We start from the raw sequence: 15,665 nt of genomic DNA on the forward strand, positions 1-15,665 counted from the left end.
GACCAGGCATCGATGGAATATGGCTTTGTGCTCTCTGAGTTGGGTAGATGTTTCAAGCTTCTTCTTAGTCTCGGGGCAATTTCATTGTTCTCCTGGAGATTCCCCTCTGCAAAGGCCTCTCATCTTTCCTAGCCTGATTAGTCATTCGCAGTTCCTTCCAGGGCTCCTAGGATATGACCTCCACCTCCAGCTTCTTTCTGTGGAGATTTTTGGCTTCTCACAGATGCACTTAAACATTAGGGACCCAGGTGACCCTAGATCAACCCTCTGTCCTACTTGTTCCATGTCTGAGAGCATGCACATATTTCTTCCTGCTGCAAACAAGGACTAGAGACTGATCCCAGCACAGATACCATGTTTCTTCTGCCTCTGGCCACTTAGCTTCCTCAGGGATGAGCCCAACATCAATCCCCTGTGTGCTCCACTGGTAAAAGGCACATCTAAGGCTGGTGTGATAGAAGCTTCCCTCCTGACACTTGGGACAAGGAATGCAGCATTGCCTCCCCTCCCCTCCTCTTCACAGAGGGCATACAGTGTGAGGCATCCAGGCGGTGACTCAGCACAACACAGGGCAACTTCTGTCTGTAAATAAATCTCTTTCTCTTACTTCTCTCAATCTTTTTATATTTTTAGAGTGGGTGAGAAGGTTCTAGAGTCTGGAACTGGTTCCAGACAATTTGTTTTGTAAATTCTGCCTATAGTACCTGTCTCACATTGTCTTTGAAATGCTCTCTTTTGGAACTTCAGTTGAGACTAAGCCCAGAAGAACTTCATTTTAAACATTCTGTTATGTTCCCCATCCTGAACACATGTATACCTGTGGCGGATTCATTTTGATATATGGCAAAACCAATACAATATTGTAAAGTTAAAAAATAAAATAAAATTTAAAAAATAAATAAATAAATAAAAATAAATTAAAAAAAAATAAAATAGACATTCCGTTATGTAAGTATCCAGTGTTCAGCAGTATTGCACTCATGTGGCTCTGATCATTAAGCCTGGTCTCCCAATAACGGCAGACATAAAATTCTGTGATGACCAGTTATCTTCTGCTGAGGATCCTTTCTGCCCATAGCACTTGTTGGGACCTCAGATCCCAGGATGCAAGTTCATGATTTCTCTGGAGATCCCCACAATGATAGGCTCTTCCTCATAGCTCTCTTACTTGGGGAAGGTGTATTTCTAGCCCGAAGAGTTACTTGCAATTTTGATGACTTACTCCTTACTTGGAGACCCAGGGTCCTAACTAATACATGACCAAGCAAACGTCCTTCAGTTTCATGAGCAGCTATTATAAGGACAGGTTCCTTCATCCTGCCATTGTCACCTTTGAAACCTACAGGAAGTGGATGGGGTGGCCAGGGGAGGTTGGTTGTGTGTGCCAGACACCGCTAGTGCTTTACTTAGTTTTTTCTTAAGATTAAAAAACAATTATTTATTTATTTGGCTCTGCCAGATCTTAGTTGTGGCATGCAAGCTCTTAATTGTGGCTTGTGGGATCTAGTTGCCCAACCAGGGATCAAACCTTGGCCTTTTGCATCGAGAGTGCAGTGTCTTAGCCACTGGACTGCTAGGCAAGTCCTCGTGCTTTACTTTGGCTATCTCTTGCAATCCTCACTCAGGGCTTAGGACCTCTATGAAGTCCATGTTATAGGTGGGGGAAATCAAGATTTAGAAGTTAAGAAACTTGTCCAAAGTCATATAAACCATATGTGTTGGACATGGAATCAAAAGAATAGTTCCTTCTAATGACAAAATTGGTGCTCTACCTCAACCCTGGCTAAATATTGGAGTCACCAGAGAACTTTAAGAATACCAAGTTTTTTTTTTTTTTTTTTTTAATCTCCTCCTTAGGAAAGTTAAATTAGAACATCTGGAAATGGAATTTGGGCATCAGTATGTGATTAAAATCTCTCTAAATGATTCAGATAGCTGCTGGATGCACCGTCTAGGCTGTGGCTTTGTGTTAAATACTGTGCGATTTACCCTGCTGTTGTATCAATAGCTTCATTTATAGTTTTCCCCTTTATCTTTTCTTTCTTCTTCCAAAGTCAGAGAGCGCGTGGTTGCCTGTCTATATCAGACCTGGAATTCCCAATCAGATTCCAAGAGCTGCATTCATGGCCATGTTTATTCTGGAAGTGGATCAGTTCATCCTGACCTCATTGACTACATCGGTTCTGGACTGTGAAGAGGATGAGACCCCCAAACCCTTGCTGGTGTTCAACATTACTAAAGCCCCACTCCAGGGCTATGTGACTCACCTGTGGGATCACACCAGACCAGTGTCCTCCTTCACCTGGAAGGATCTAAAGGATATGCAGATTGCCTATCAGCCACCAAACAGCAGTCATTCTGAGAGGAGACTTTATGAGGTGAGAGGGAAGAGAGACAAAGCTGCTAGACTCATTGGTATTCAGAGAGTCATTGAAGAGGCCACTTCTCTTTAGCCTGTAGTTTACCCTGTAAGGTCATTGCCTCAGAAGAGAATCAATCACTGCAAATCAGGATGCAAACCAGGCAGGTGATGCAAATGAACAAACCCATCTGGAGGGAAACTGCGGGGAAGTGAGGAAGGAGCTGGCAATTTAGGAAGCAGATGTAACTCGGCTACAGCTGACTGCTGCATGTGAGAATATGGATGGACCCAGTGTTGCTGTAGCTTTCCTTTTTCAAGAAAAGTTGGAAAGCTCTACTTTTTTTTTGTAAAAATATTTCAAGTTTCATAATACAAGTGAATGTTTATGCAAAACTGAAACAGACTCAGACCTAGAAAACAAACTTGTAGTTACTAAAGGGGACGGAGGGGGGGTGGACAAAGTAGGGGTATGGGATTAATTGATAAAAACTACTATGTATAAAGTAGATAAGCAACAAAGATATACTGGATAGTATAGGGAATTGTAGCCCTTTTCTTGTAATAATTTATAATGAAGTATCACCTGCCAAAATACTGAATCACCATGCTAAATACCTGAAACGAATACAACATTGTTAATCAACTATACCTCAGTTAATAAGTTTCAACTTTTAAACATAGAAGACATTGTAAATTTAAAACATAAAATACCAGCTGCAAAACATTTCTGAGGCCACATTTGGCCCCCAGGTTCACCAATTTGAGAACTCCAGTGCCTCCAACAGCCTTCTTGCATTACATAAACCATTGAAGTTAGAGATGGTCTAACTTCTATTTGTTTATAATTATTTCATTAATAAAATATTTTATATTATTTTCCATCAAGGTTTTCTACTGGAGTCCTTAATTTTAAGTAATAATGCTTACTCAGGGTAGGAGATTCCATATTGTCATTAAAATGACTCATTTCACTATCACTTTTCATCAGGAATGTTCTTTATCAAATCTAAATCATTTCTGCTATTTCTGCCTCTCTCCTCTTGTTTTGTATTCAATGAGAGTAGAGAACAGCTGGTTACAGACTTGTGCATAATAACCCTTCACAAACTTGTAGACCTACCAGCAAGTTGATTCAAAAATGATGGAAAATTTAAATAGGCAGGTTAACACAGACTTGAGTTCAGGTCTATTAAGGAAAATACATGTCCTTGGGGTTACCAAATTGCCCTCTGTCTAGTTTAGGCATTTTTAGCATTTAGTCTCAAGGGCAGACTATAAATGCCATGCTTTGCCCTTTACTTTTATTTTCTTCACTTCATAATAGTAAGTGGCAACTGGTTTTTTCTTTCTTGTCTTCACTTCTCATTTCTTCCATCAGATCAGATCAGATCAGTTCAGTCGCTCAGTCGTGTCCGACTCTTTGCGACCCCATGAATCACAGCATGCCAGGCCTCCCTATCCATCACCAACTCCCGGAGTTCACTCAGACTCACGTCCATTGAGTCAGTGATGCCATCCAGCCATCTCATCCTCTGTCGTCCCCTTCTCCTCCTGCTCCCAATCCCTCCCAGCATCAGAGTCTTTTCCAATGTGTCAACTCTTCGCATGAGGTGGCCAAAGTACTGGAGTTTCAGCTTTAGCATCATTCCTTCCAAAGAAATCCCAGGGCTGATCTCCTTCAGAATGGACTGGTTGGATCTCCTTGCAGTCCAAGGGACTCTCAAGAGTCTTCTCCAACACCACAGTTCAAAAGCATCAATTCTTTGGTGCTCAGCCTTCTTCACAGTCCAACTCTCACATCCATATATGACCACAGGAAAAACCATAGCCTTGACTAGACGGACCTTGGTGGGCAAAGTAATGTCTCTGCTTTTGAATATGCTATCTAGGTTGGTCATAACTTTCCTTCCGAGGAGTAAGCGTCTTTTCATTTCATGGCTGCAGTCACCATCTGCAGTGATTTTGGAGCCTCATTTCTTCCATAGCATGAGGTAATTTCTCTTTAGATGTCCAGTTTTATCTCGCGTTCACAAATAAAGCACTGGTACTCTGTCTGCTTTGTATGTGTTACGTCCAGCATTGTACAATGTGATACTAAAGCAGAACGTGTCCAAATGTGTGCTTTTTTGGTTTGTTTTGTTAGAAGGTGACTTTCAATTTTCTCAGTGGAGATTTTGCACTGTTCAATTATTTTGGCCGGAAGCCACCTGGGGTGGGATTTCTGGGAGCAGAGCAATGGCCGGTGCGCTTTAAGCTAGATGATCCTTGCCTCAGCTGTTACACCAGGTAGTCTGTTCTTGTAGGCATGAAAATCCAACTTCACTCCAGTAGGTACTACATTTATCTTAGAGGAAAGTTCCTTAGTGATAGGGCTCAACCTAATATATATTTATATTAGACCTCCAAAATGATATCCCCCATATCAGTATAGTTTCATTTTCAATGTGTGTATTTGTCACTCTTGAATCTCTTTCTTTTTTTATGTAGTATTTGTTGATATGGTACTATCTGATTGTTTCTTTTATCCTCTCAAATGGACCAAACATTCTTCAAAAGTAGGTAGCCTGCCTTCCTTTACAGTATTATACCTCATCCTTCTCTGTCAGCACCTGGTGTAATACACACATAGCATGTAATAAATCTCAAAATGTATAAGCCTACTTATTAGCTATGGGATTCAAGGGAATTCAATATTAATAAATATATATTATTAAATATATATTTATATAAATAAATATATATTTAATAATACATCTAGTGGGATAGCTGCCTGTAGATCGGGATCTCTGCAGCATTGTTGGCATTTTGAATTGGCTAATTTCTTTGTTGTAAGGACTGACCTGGTCATGGTGGGATGTTATTAATAGTAGCCTCCCTGGCTTCTATCCACTAGATGCCTGTAGCACCTCCATGGGCATACCTATCTGTGAGACCAAAAATGTTTTCAGATATTCCCGAATGTCCCCTGGGGGGTGAAATCACAGTGGAGAAACACTGCTCTAGATCCCACATCTTTTCGAGAAGCTGAAGTGGTCTGATGCTAGACTGATGTAGTCTCCTGAACAAATGCAGGGACTCATTGCTAGCACATTTGCTTATTTCAGGTTAAGAACTTCATTCATAGAAAAAAAAATTTAAAAACACTGATAAATTAAGGAATAGGACATAGAGCTGGAAAAAGTGAGATTACGTTGTCAAAAATGAGGTCAGGCAACAGCAGAAACCTGAACTAGTTTGCCTCTGTCTGTGGTATATATCCCAGAATTAATAGTATTTTATATTATAAATTGTCAATATATTCATATTCAACTGTTTGTTTACAGGTGGAGTTGGAGGTCTATGACTTCTTCTTTGAGAAGAGTGCACCTATTACAGTCCACATCTCCATCAGAACAGCAGATACAAATGCCCCGAGAGTGTCCTGGAACACAGGTGAAGTGCAATACAGGAGTCAAACAAAATAGGGAAGGGAAGACAGAAGGTACTCTGGTCAGTAAAAAAAAAAGGTAGCTTTATTCCCATTTTGGAGAAGGCAATGGCACCCCACTTCAGTAGTCTTGCCTGGAAAATCCCACGGACAGAGGAGCCTGGTAGGCTGCAGTCCACGGGGTTGCTAAGAGTCAGACATGATTGAGCGACTTGACTTTCACGTTTCTCTTTCATGCATTGGAGAAGGAAATTGCAATCCACTCCAGTATTCTTGCCTGGAGAATCCTCGGGATGGGGGAGCCTGGTGGGCTGCCGTCTATGGGGTCACACAGAGTCGGACACGACTGAAGCGACTTAGCAGCAGCAGCAGCAGCATTCCCATTTTACACACAAAGCAACCGAAACCAGACAGGCTATGGGTATCTAGTTGGTTTTCTGGGTTTTTTTTCCTACTGTCAGGGTGAGAAATTTAAATTGAGGATTCTCATGTCCTGAAATTAAGTTCTTTCCTCTGCAGGAGATAAGCCAAAAGGTCCCTTTCAGCTGATTGAGGCAAAAAAGTGACTGTGACATTGAGCATAGTTGGACTGAGAGAGAAAAGGTCTCTAACTCAAAATTGTTCAAAGGAATCAAAGAAAGACACGGACTATAATCCATTATCTTATTTTTAAGTTGGGTTGCATGGACATGAAAATACATAATTAAGAGTTTAAACTGCTTTGTCTTCTTATTTTTAATATATAACTGACTTACAATGTTACATTAGTTATAGGTATACAATATACTGATTCAATATTTTTATATATTATACTCCATTTAAAGTTATAAATTATTGGCTATATTCCCAGTATTGTACAATATATCCTTGTGGCTTATTTATTTTATACTTAGTAGTTTGTACCTCTTAATTCCTTCTCCCTATATTGCACCTCCCCCCTTCCTTTTTCCCACTGGTAATCACTAGTTCTCTGTATCTGTGAGCCTGTTTCCGTTTTCTCATAGTCATTCGTTATATTTTTCAGACTCCACACTTAAGTGATAAAATAGAGTTTGTCTCTCTGATTTATTTTGCTAAGCACAATATGCTCTATGTGCATCCAGATTGTTGTAAATGGCAAACTTACATTCTTTATATGGCTATTAGTCCATTGTATGTATAAACCATATCTTCTTTATCCTTTCATCTGTTAACGGACACTTGGGTTATTTTCATATGGTGGCTATGGTAAATAATACTGCTATGAACATTGGAGTGCAAGTATCTTTTCCAATTAGTGTTTTTGTTTTATTCCAGTATATTCAGCAGTGTAATTGCTGGGTCATATGGCAGTTTTATTTCTAGTTTTTTGAGAAAGCTCTCTACTCTTTTCCACAGTGGCTACACCAATTTTTTTGTTGTTGTTCAGTTGCTCAGTTGTGTCTGTCTCTTTGTGACCCCATGGACTGCAGCATGCCAGGCTTCTCTGTCCTTCACTATCTCCCGGAGTTGGCTCAAACTCCAGTGCATTGATTTGATGCTGCCATCCAACCATCTCATCCTCTGTCGCCCTCTTCTCCTGTTCTTAATCTTTCCCAGCATTAGGGTCAGTGTATGAGATTCCCTTTTCTCTATATCCTTGCCAGCGTTTGTTATTTGTGTTCTTTTGATGACAGTCATTCTGAGAGGTGTGAAGTAATATCTCACTGTGGTCTTGATTTGCATTTTTCTGATGACTAGAGATGTTGAGCATCTTTTCATGTGCCTGTTTGCCATCTGTGTATCTCTTTGGGAAAATGTCTATTCAAATCTTCTGACCATTTTTAAATTGGATTATTATTATTTGCTGTTGAGTTGTGTGAGTTGTTTATGTGCTTGTATATTCACTAAGTTGTCTTTTCATTTTGTTTATGGTGTCTTTTACTGTGCAAGTTTCCTTTACTATATATTTGCCTTTACTAGTGGATTTTTCTTTTCCTATAGATTCTAACTTCTTGTTGAAGCCCATTTGTTACTTTTCCACTTAGAGAAGAGCCTTTAACATTTCTTTAAGAATTGGTTTAATGTTGATGTACTCTTTCAGTTTTTGCTTATCAGTTTTTTCTCTCTCCTTTAATTCTGAAGGATAATCTTTCTGGATAGAATATCCTTGGTTGTAGGTTTTTCCCGTTTAGCACTTTTAAATATATCATGCCATTCCCTTTTGACCTGCAAAGTTTCTGCAGAAAAATCCATTAATAGCCTTGGAGGAGGAGGGGTCCCTTGTATATGATTCTTTGTTTTTCTCCTGCTGCCTTTATTTTTTTTTTTTTTTTAATTTTATTTTATTTTTAAACTTTACATAACTGTATTAGATTTGCCAAATATCAAAATGAATCCGCCACAGGTTTACATGTGTTCCCCATCCTGAACCCTCCTCCCTCCTCCCTCCCCATTCCATCCCTCTGGGTCGTCCCAGTGCACCAGCCCCAAGCATCCAGTATCGTGCATCGAACCTGGACTGGCAACTCGTTTCATACATGATATTTTACATGCTGCCTTTAGAATTCTCTCTTTAACTTTTGCCATTTTAATTATGACATGTTTTAGTGTGGTTCTCTTTGGTTTCATCTTGTTTCGGACCCTCTATGCTTCCTTTACACGGAAATCTGTTTCCTTCTTCAGGTTCAGGAAGTTTTTAGCCATAATTTCATCAAATATCCTTTGACCTCTTTTGTCCTCTCTTCTCCTTCTGCTGCTGCTGCTGTGTCGCTTTAGTCGTGTCCGACTCGGTGCGACCCCATAGACGGCAGCCCACCAGGCTTCCTGTCCCTGGGATTCTCCAGGCAAGAACACTGGAGTGGGTTGCCATTTCCTTCTCCAATGCATGAAAGTGAAAAGTGAAAGTGAAGTCACTCAGTCAGCTCCGACTCTAGTGACCCCATGAACTGCAGCCTACCAGGCTCCTCCATCCATGGGATTTTCTAGGCAAAAGTACTGGAGTTGGGTGCCATCGCCTTCTCCGCTTCTCCTAGGACCTCTGTAATGTAAATGTTATTATGCTTGATGTTGTTTCAGAGGTCCCTTAAACTGTTTCAGTTTTTAAAATTTGTTTCTCTTTTTGTTGTTCTGACTGGATATTTTCCATTATTCTATCTTCCAGAACACTATATGTCCTTTGTGTCACTTAGTCTGTTAATTATTTCTAGTGCATTTTTCATTTCAGTCATTATATACTTCAGTTTTGACTTTTTCAAATTCTCTAGTTCATGTATTCTTTCCTCTCAGTTACCATTCTTATTACTAATCTTTAAATTCTTTATCTGGTAACTCATTCATCTCTGTTTCACTGGATGGTTTTACAGGTTTCTTTTTTTATTTTTTCATTTCAAATAAAATTCTCCATCTTCCTGCTTTGGTTAACTTTTTCTGTCTCTATAAAACGAGGTAAGAGTTACCCATCGTGGTCTTAAATGTATGTCCTTGTGTGGGAACATCCCTGCACAGTCTGCGCATGTTCCCCATGGATTTCATGAGAGTGCTGGATCTGATATGAACATAACTCATGTCTTTCCTCAGAGTGTAGTGGCCTCTATCAACTTGGTAGGTGTTGCGGCCAGAGACCGAGGAGCTAGAGCCAGAGCCAGGTGTGAGCCAGGGCTTCTCTGCTCAGTTGCCAACACCACCCCCGTATTGGGGTAGGGCCATGTCCCAAGGTACTGGAGCAATAGCCGTGAGGGTGGGGCCCAAGCCAGCTCCATCCCCCACAACTGGGCACTCTCCTCAGCTATGGCAGCCTCATTCTAGTGGGGACCTGTGCCTCTGAGCAAGTGGGGCTGGGAAGAGCACTCAGCATGGGCCAGGGCATGCACTGAGGCAGTTGTGAGAAGCCAGCCAGTGTCCTGAGGAATTTCAATCTTTCTCTATCTTGTATTGGGAGGAAACAAGAATGTGTGGGTTCTTCATGAGTAGAGTCTAGCTCTCTTCCAGCCCTGTTGTCAGTCCTACTGGTTTTCAAACCAGCCAACGGTCTTCCCACCGTTTGACCCCAGGGCTGGTGCACCCAGTGTATGGTTCAAGCCACTCACTCCCCAGGGATATCGTCATCCTTGTAATGCCCCTCCTGTCCTGTGGCCCCTCCTAGGGTGCAGGCCCCTACGTGATTACTTCTATTCCCTTCCTGCACAACTTCTTTTAGCCTTGGTTGCATAAGGGTCTTTCTGTCAGTCTTCAGTCCATTTCCACTGAGAATTGCTCCACGTGTAGATGTATTATTGATGTGTTCATAAGGTGGGAGGGAGGGGGGAGGTAAATTCTGCATCCTCCTACTCTGCCATGTCGATTTCCTCTTGCTTTACCAATGCAGTGTATATATTTAGATCAGATGTAAATGTGAAATGTAAGTGAAGATTTTTTCCTTTCCACTGTTACCATCAATGGCATTCAAGCAGTGTTGGTAGGTTCATTTAACACAGAAAATATCTCTGTCTGATTTAAGTCCTCAGGTGGCAGCTTATATGGATTATCTTGTGTGTGTGTGTGTGTGTGCTTGCACATGGGTAACATACCATGTGTGTGTTTATATATATGTGAGTTTCAGTAGGGATGAACAATATCAGTTGGGCATCCTTGATTTGCAATCTGGTTTTCTGTCCTGCTCTACCTCTATTTGGGGGATAAAGAGAGAAAAGAAGGACTTGGTGATCTAAAGTTTGATGCTTTTGAATTGTGGTGTTGGAGAAGACTCTTGAGAGTCCCTTGGACTGCAAGGAGATCATACCAGTCAATCCTAAATGGAATCAACCCTGACTATTCATTGGAAGGACTGATGTTGAAACTCCAATACTTTGGCCACCTGATGTGAAAAGCCAACTCACTGGAAAAGACCCTAATGGGGGGAAAGATTGAGGGCAGGAGGGGAAGGGGGCGACAGAGGATGAGATGGTTGGATGGCATCACCGACTCAATACTCAATAAATATGAGTTTGAGCAGACTCCAGGAGATAATGAAGGAAACTTGGTGTGCTATAGTTCATGGGGTTGCAAAGAGCTGGATGTGACTTAGCAACTGAATAACAGCAAAGTTTAATATATAGCATGGAGACTTAATGGTCTGCATGTATATGTGTGATCTGAGAAACCTAGGCTTGTTAAGAGCTCCAGATCTGGTTTTCACTACTTTGGATATCAGAATTCTTTTTAGAATAAAATTTAATTTATTATGAACTTAACATAAGATCATTGAAAACTTGGAAAGCACAATGAGTTAATAATAATGAATAAGTGAATGAAATAATAGTAGTTGGATAAAATTATTCATTACTCCACCACAAAACATAATCACCATCAATATCTTGCTACATAAATTTCTAGTGTTCTTGCTTGCTCCTCTGCTGCATCCCATGATGCCTTGTTCTGTGCTTTACTTTGCACTCTTGACTTCAAAATCCTTATTACCAGCTATTGTCCTCCCTTCATCCCTCCTTCGCTGCCTTCTTTCCTTCTACTCTCTTCTTCTCCCTCACTTCTCTCGCTTTCCTTCCTCTCTCTCTCTCTCTTTCAGTATTCCTGTATGTCTTAACTCAGGTTCCCTAGCAAAGAGCCCCTGAGGCAGATTATATGCACTAACACTGTACTGAAATCTGGGGTAAGGGGAAGGGAAGTTGGGAGTTTGGAGGGTAGCAAATAAAAAGATGGTTTGACTGAGCTGGTTGTAGCTTTACAAGAAAATAAAGCTTATCGCTCAATAGTGCTGATGTCTCCAGGAGGAGATGGAAACATTCTGTGTGGGAAGAGTCAGGGAGGGGGTTGGGAAGGGGTGAAGAACCGCATGTCAGCATCTTCCATCTCTTCTTTCATCTCAGACAGTTTGCCTCACTGGGGTTAACTTCCTACATGCCTGGGGTTGTGTCACTTGGCTCTTCTTAGCAGTCACTGTACAAATTCCTTGAGTCCCATGGTGTGAAACCTGGCCATGGTCACAAGGAAGGTCATGCCAAAACTTGGCCTGGTGGGCAGTCGAGGGCAGTGACATCAGAAGATGAAGCAATGATGGCGGCCAGGGCTTTAGTGTGTGGGGATTGTGGGAAATTTGTTGGAGCTGCCAGGCTAGAAAGCGGGCAGTTGATCAACACGGGGGAACGGGAAGCCAGGCAGATTTGAGGGGAAGCATTAACGCATTAACTGTGTCTACCAGTACACAGTCTTTAAATTTCATCCACTCATTTCTATTTTTTTTTTTTTAATTGGAGGAAAATTACTTTTCAAGGTTGTGGTGGTTTCTGCTGTATAACAATGTGAATCAGCCTTAAGTATATATATATATATATATATATATATATATATATACACATACACACACACACCCTTCTTCTTAATCCCTCCCATCCCACCCACCACATCCAACCCCCTCTAGGTTATGACAGAGCCTCAGGCTGAGCTCCCTGTGTTACACAGCAACTTCCCACTCAGTTCAGTTCAGTTCATTTCAGTCACTTAGTCATGTCCAACTCTTTGCGACTCCATGAATTGCAGCACGCCAGGCCTCCCTGTCCATCACCAACTCCCAGAGTTCACTCAGACTCACGTCCATCGAGTCAGTGATGCCATCCAGCCATCTCATCCTCTGTCGTTCCCTTCTCCTCCTGCCCCCAATCCCTCCCAGCATCAGACTCTTTTCCAATGAGTCAACTCTCCTCATGCAGTGGCCAAAGTACTGGAGTTTCAGCTTTAGCATCATTCCTTCCAAAGAAATCCCAGGGATGATCTCCTTCAGAATGGACTGGTTGGATCTCCTTGCAGTCCAAGGGACTCTCAAGAGTCTTCTCCAGCACCACACTTCAAAAGCATCAATTCTTTGGCACTCAGCCTTCTTCACAGTCCAACTCTCACATCCATACATGACCACAGGAAAAACCATAGCTTTGACTAGATGAACCTTTGTTGGCAAAGTAATGTCTCTGCTTTTGAATATGTTATCTAGTTTGGACATAACTTTCCTTCCAAGGAGTAAGCGTCTTTTCATTTCATGGCTGCAGTCACCATCTGCAGTGATTTTGGAGCCCAGAAAAATCAAGTCTGACACTGTTTCCACTGTTTCCCCATCTATTTCCCATGAAGTGATGGGACCAGATGCCATGATCTTCGTTTTCTGAATGTTGAGCTTTAAGCCAACTTTTTCACTCTCCACTTTCACTTTCTTCAAGAGGTTTTTCAGTTCCTCTTCACTTTCTGCCATAAGGGTGGTGTCATCTGCATATCTGAGGTTATTGATATTTCTCCCGGCAATCTTGATTCCAGCTTGTGCTTCTTCCAGCCCAGCATTTCTCATGATGTACTCTGCATAGAAGTTAAATAAGCAGGGTGACAATATACAGCCTTGACGTACTCCTTTTCCTATTTGGAACCAGTCTGTTGTTCCATGTCCAGTTCTAACTGTTGCTTCCTGACCTGCATATAGGTTTCTCAAGAGTCAGGTCAGTTGGTCTGGTATTCCCATCTCTTTCAGAATTGTCCACAGTTTATTGTGTTCCACACAGTCAAAGGCTTTGGCATAGTCAGTAAAGCAGAAATAGATGTTTTTCTGGAACTCTCTTACTTTTTCGATGGTCCAGCGGATGTTGGCAATTTGATCTCTGGTTCCTTTTCTAAAACCAGCTTGAACATCTGGAAGTTCTCGGTTCACGTATTGCTGAAGCCTGGCTTGGAGAATTTTGAGCATTACTTCACTAGCGTGTGAGATGAGTGCAATGGTGTGGTAGTTTAAGCATTCTTTGGCATTGCCTTTCTTTGGGATTAGAATGAAAACTGACCTTTTCCAGGCCTGTGGCCACTGCTGAGTTTTCCAAATTTGCTGGCATATTGAGTGCAGCACTTTCACAGCATCATCTTTCAGGATTTGAAATAGCTCAACTGGAATTCCCTCACCTCCACTAGCTTTGTTCGTAGTGATGCTTTCTAAGGCCCACTTGACTTCACATTCCAGGATATCTGGCTCTAGGTGATTGGTCACACCATCGTGATTATCTTAATATGTGTGTTAGTATATGATATTTGTTTTTCTCTTTCTGACTTACTTCACTCTGTATAACAGGCTCTAGGTTCACCTTCCTCAGTTCAACTGACTCTAATTCGTTCCTTTTTATGGCTGAGTAATATGCCATTGAATATATGTACCACAACTTCTTTATCCATTTACTGGTTGATGAGCATTTTGGTTGCTTCCATGTCCTAGCCATTGTAAATTGTGCTGCAGTAAACTTTAAGGAAAATGGATATAGCCACTATGGAGAATAGTATGGAGATTCCTTAAAAAACTAGAAATAAAACTACCATATGACCCAACAATCCCACTACTGGGCTTACACCATGAGAAATCCATAATTCATAAAGACACTTATTTCTTTGAAAGGCTTTGCCCCCTTTCAAGATTCTCTTCAGTCTGTTGACTCTCCAGCTCTACTGGGTAATGGGATTGGGTGATGGTACTACAGCTCCCTGTCTCTAACTGCAGTGTTCAGTCTGGATTCTGTCTTCTTGGCTCTGAGCAGCACTTCCCTTTCTCCCCAGATTCCCTTCAGCATGCTGGGTCCAAGGAGAAGCTTTTATTGTTAAATTCCTTTAGTTACAAAAGTTCCTTCCTTATTAGCATCTAGACTAAAATGCAACCCTCATTACAAAGTGTTAGACTTTTCCTGTCTAACACCATTAAACACTCCCCTAGCACAGTAGCTCTGTATTTGTACATTTAATGAATATTTAACCACTTTAATACTCTATCCTGTGGGCTACTTATGCTCTTAGAATTTATGTGTGAAAGCGCTTCTGACTCTTGCCCACTTAAAATATGTGAACACAGCCTTTGAAAAATTCTTTGTGTACATTTTTGAACCAGAGACCCCTGTGAACGTAACATCTGTTATTTCTTTCTAGTATTTATTTTTGGCACCATTGTGCTTCTAAAGGATAGATCATAAGGAACCAGTCATCAGGTTAGAGTTAATATTACTAATAGGAAAAATGTTACTTAAAAGCTAAATTACAGTTTCTTGAGAAGCTTTTGAAGATACAATTTTTACCTAGTTTTGTGAGTGGTAATTTATTACTCTTGTCTTAAAGTAGTCATCTTGGCATGCTGGAGAACTTTCCAGGACATTTTTGTCTGTTTGTTTTCTCTTGTAGGTCTGAATCTCCTGGAGGGACAGTCTAGGGCCATCACATGGGAACAGTTTCAGATTGTGGACAATGATGACATTCATGCTGTCCAGGTAGTCACTGTGGACGGCCTGCAGCATGGACGGCTTACTGTGAGAGGTGAAGGAACAAACTTTGTAACTTAGAATCAAACCCAACAATTATTTTCTCCAAAAGCAAGTCATATTTAACAGGATATATATGGTATTTCTTGGGCTCCATTTCTCAATGAATTATCATATTCTCTAGGTCCAGAGATTATGAAACCATTGACTTTTGTAGTAGATGCTCAAATCAATGGGTGACCATTTATGAATGATATTTTATATTTGAGCCATTATTTAAATCTCAGATTTGCTTTTTGAACCCTTCTAAATATACTCCTTGACTGATGATTTTAGCCCAGTTTAAATGCCAACACCTGCTGGATCATGGAAAAAGCAAGAGAGTTCCAGAAAAACATCTATTTCTGCTTTACTGACTATGCCAAAGCCTTTGACTGTGTGGATCACAGTAAACTGTGGACAATTCTGAAAGAGATGGGAATACCAGACCACGTGACCTGCCTCTTGAGAAATCTGTATGCAGGTCAGGAAGCAACAGTTAGAACTGGACATGGAACAACAGACTGGTTCCAAATAGGAAAAGGAGTACGTCAAGGCTGTATATTGTCACCCTACTTATTTAACTTCTATGCAGAGTACATCATGAGAAATGCTGGACTGG

The 15,665-nt window shown here is 41.1% G+C and overlaps 1 protein-coding gene across 5 annotated transcripts in view; it reads left to right on the forward strand.

Annotated features, from left to right (window-relative positions):
* FREM1 (FRAS1 related extracellular matrix 1) overlaps positions 1-15,665 on the forward strand; it is a 182,034-nt gene that overhangs the window by 44,852 nt on the left and 121,517 nt on the right. For all 5 annotated transcript variants that reach the window (XM_044939844.2, XM_044939843.2, XM_044939842.2 and 2 more), the window contains exons 6-8: positions 2,055-2,378; positions 5,686-5,794; positions 14,928-15,059. In XM_044939844.2, coding sequence (XP_044795779.2) covers positions 2,055-2,378; positions 5,686-5,794; positions 14,928-15,059 — 565 coding nt within the window. The remainder of the gene's footprint in view (positions 1-2,054; positions 2,379-5,685; positions 5,795-14,927; positions 15,060-15,665) is intronic.

Source organism: Bubalus bubalis, chromosome 3 (assembly GCF_019923935.1).
Source record: "Bubalus bubalis isolate 160015118507 breed Murrah chromosome 3, NDDB_SH_1, whole genome shotgun sequence".
Lineage (NCBI taxonomy): Eukaryota > Metazoa > Chordata > Mammalia > Artiodactyla > Bovidae > Bubalus > Bubalus bubalis.